Source organism: Thermobia domestica, chromosome 2, assembly GCF_964235325.1.
Source record: "Thermobia domestica chromosome 2, izTheDome1.hap1.1, whole genome shotgun sequence".
Lineage (NCBI taxonomy): Eukaryota > Metazoa > Arthropoda > Insecta > Zygentoma > Lepismatidae > Thermobia > Thermobia domestica.
This window is the reverse complement of record NC_137455.1, coordinates 45,776,469-45,777,783: the sequence shown is the minus strand read 5'-3', so window position 1 is coordinate 45,777,783 and position 1,315 is coordinate 45,776,469. Positions and strand designations below refer to the sequence as shown.

The window sequence follows — 1,315 nt, the reverse complement described above, 5'->3', positions numbered from 1 at the left end:
AAACCAGAGGCACTATCGAGAGCTAGAGCTGCAGGTATGAATGAAGAAGTGAGGAACTACTTTAGAATTCTGAAAGGTGTAGTGAATGACTTTAATTTGTTTGATAAACCTCAATGCATATACAACATGGATGAGACAGGGATTCCCTTGAATAACAGACCCATGAAAATAGTAAGTCAAAAAGGAAAGCGTAAGATCGTGTCACTAACCAACGTTGAAAAAGGGAAAACGTGACAGTCGTTGCTTGTTGCAATGCTTCTGGTTCTTACATTCCACCGATGATCATTTTCTAAGGTGTCAAAATGCGCCCGGAATTCAATGATGGTTTCCCACGTTGCACAGTTGTGGAGTTGAGCGAGTCTGGTTACATCAACGAAAGGCTTTTCCTTAGGTTGTTGGAACATTTTTGTACATACAAAACTCCTGGTAAACTTTTGCTTATACTGGACAATCATGGAAGCCACACCAATTTCAATGCTTTGAAATTCTGCCAGGAGAATGAGATCGAGCTCGTGGGTATACCACCTCATAGTAGGCACGTTCTTCAACCTTTAGATAGAACTTTGTTCAAGTCTCTAAAGACACACTACCACACGAAAGCAACAAACTGGCAACATCGCCATCCCAACGAGACTCTGTCGAAGCTCAGATTTAATCCTCTCTTTTGCGAGGCTTGGAACGAGGCAGCTTCTGTTGGCTCGGCCATAAAAGGTTTTGCGTGTACTGGAATCATGCCCTTTTCGGACGACACTGTTCCAAAGTCCAAATTTGATCCTTCCCTCCTGTTCGCATAATCTTCGGAATAAAAAAATCAGTCCAGGAATAACACTGAAACTAATGACATTGGTGCACCAGGAACATCGAAAATTGATGATTCACCTACATCACAAGATCAAGATAGACCCACTATTATCTCACCTACACCAAATACCTCAGGTTCTCCTATGCCACAAGACGAAGACAAACCTACAATTCTCTTACCTACACCAAAACCCTACGATTCTCCGGAAAATGCTTTGGTTCGTAACATCCTCAAAACTCCTGAGAAGAAACCTACACGTAAAAGAAAACTCCTAACCTTGCTCCATCTTACAAGCAACGCTCACATTGTTGAAGTACAGGCTAAGAAATTCTGTATTGTTAACCGGCCTACTCCAGGAAAGTAGCTTCAAGTTGCAAGACAGCCGCAAAGAAGCAGGGCATTAACTCCAACAAATGAGGACATATATGGCTTCTGCCAGTTGAGCTATTACAGTGAAGAGTCCGTCGTGAAAGGCGACTGGATACGATGCCAGTCTTGCCAAGTGTGGTATCA

General features: G+C 42.7%; 1 protein-coding gene across 1 annotated transcript; it reads left to right on the top strand.

Moving 5' to 3' along the window:
• Window positions 1-302: 302 nt before the first annotated feature.
• On the top strand, window positions 303-794 carry LOC145678999 (uncharacterized). Its single transcript, XM_081749600.1, has one exon. The coding sequence runs from the start codon at window positions 303-305 to the stop codon at window positions 792-794; it is 492 nt and encodes a 163-aa protein (XP_081605726.1).
• The last annotated feature ends 521 nt before the right edge of the window (window positions 795-1,315 follow it).

Excerpts from the sequence above, each read along its gene's own strand:
- LOC145678999 (XM_081749600.1), top strand. The coding sequence starts at position 303 with ATGCGCCCGGAATTCAATGATGGTTTCCCACGTTGCACAGTTGTGGAG.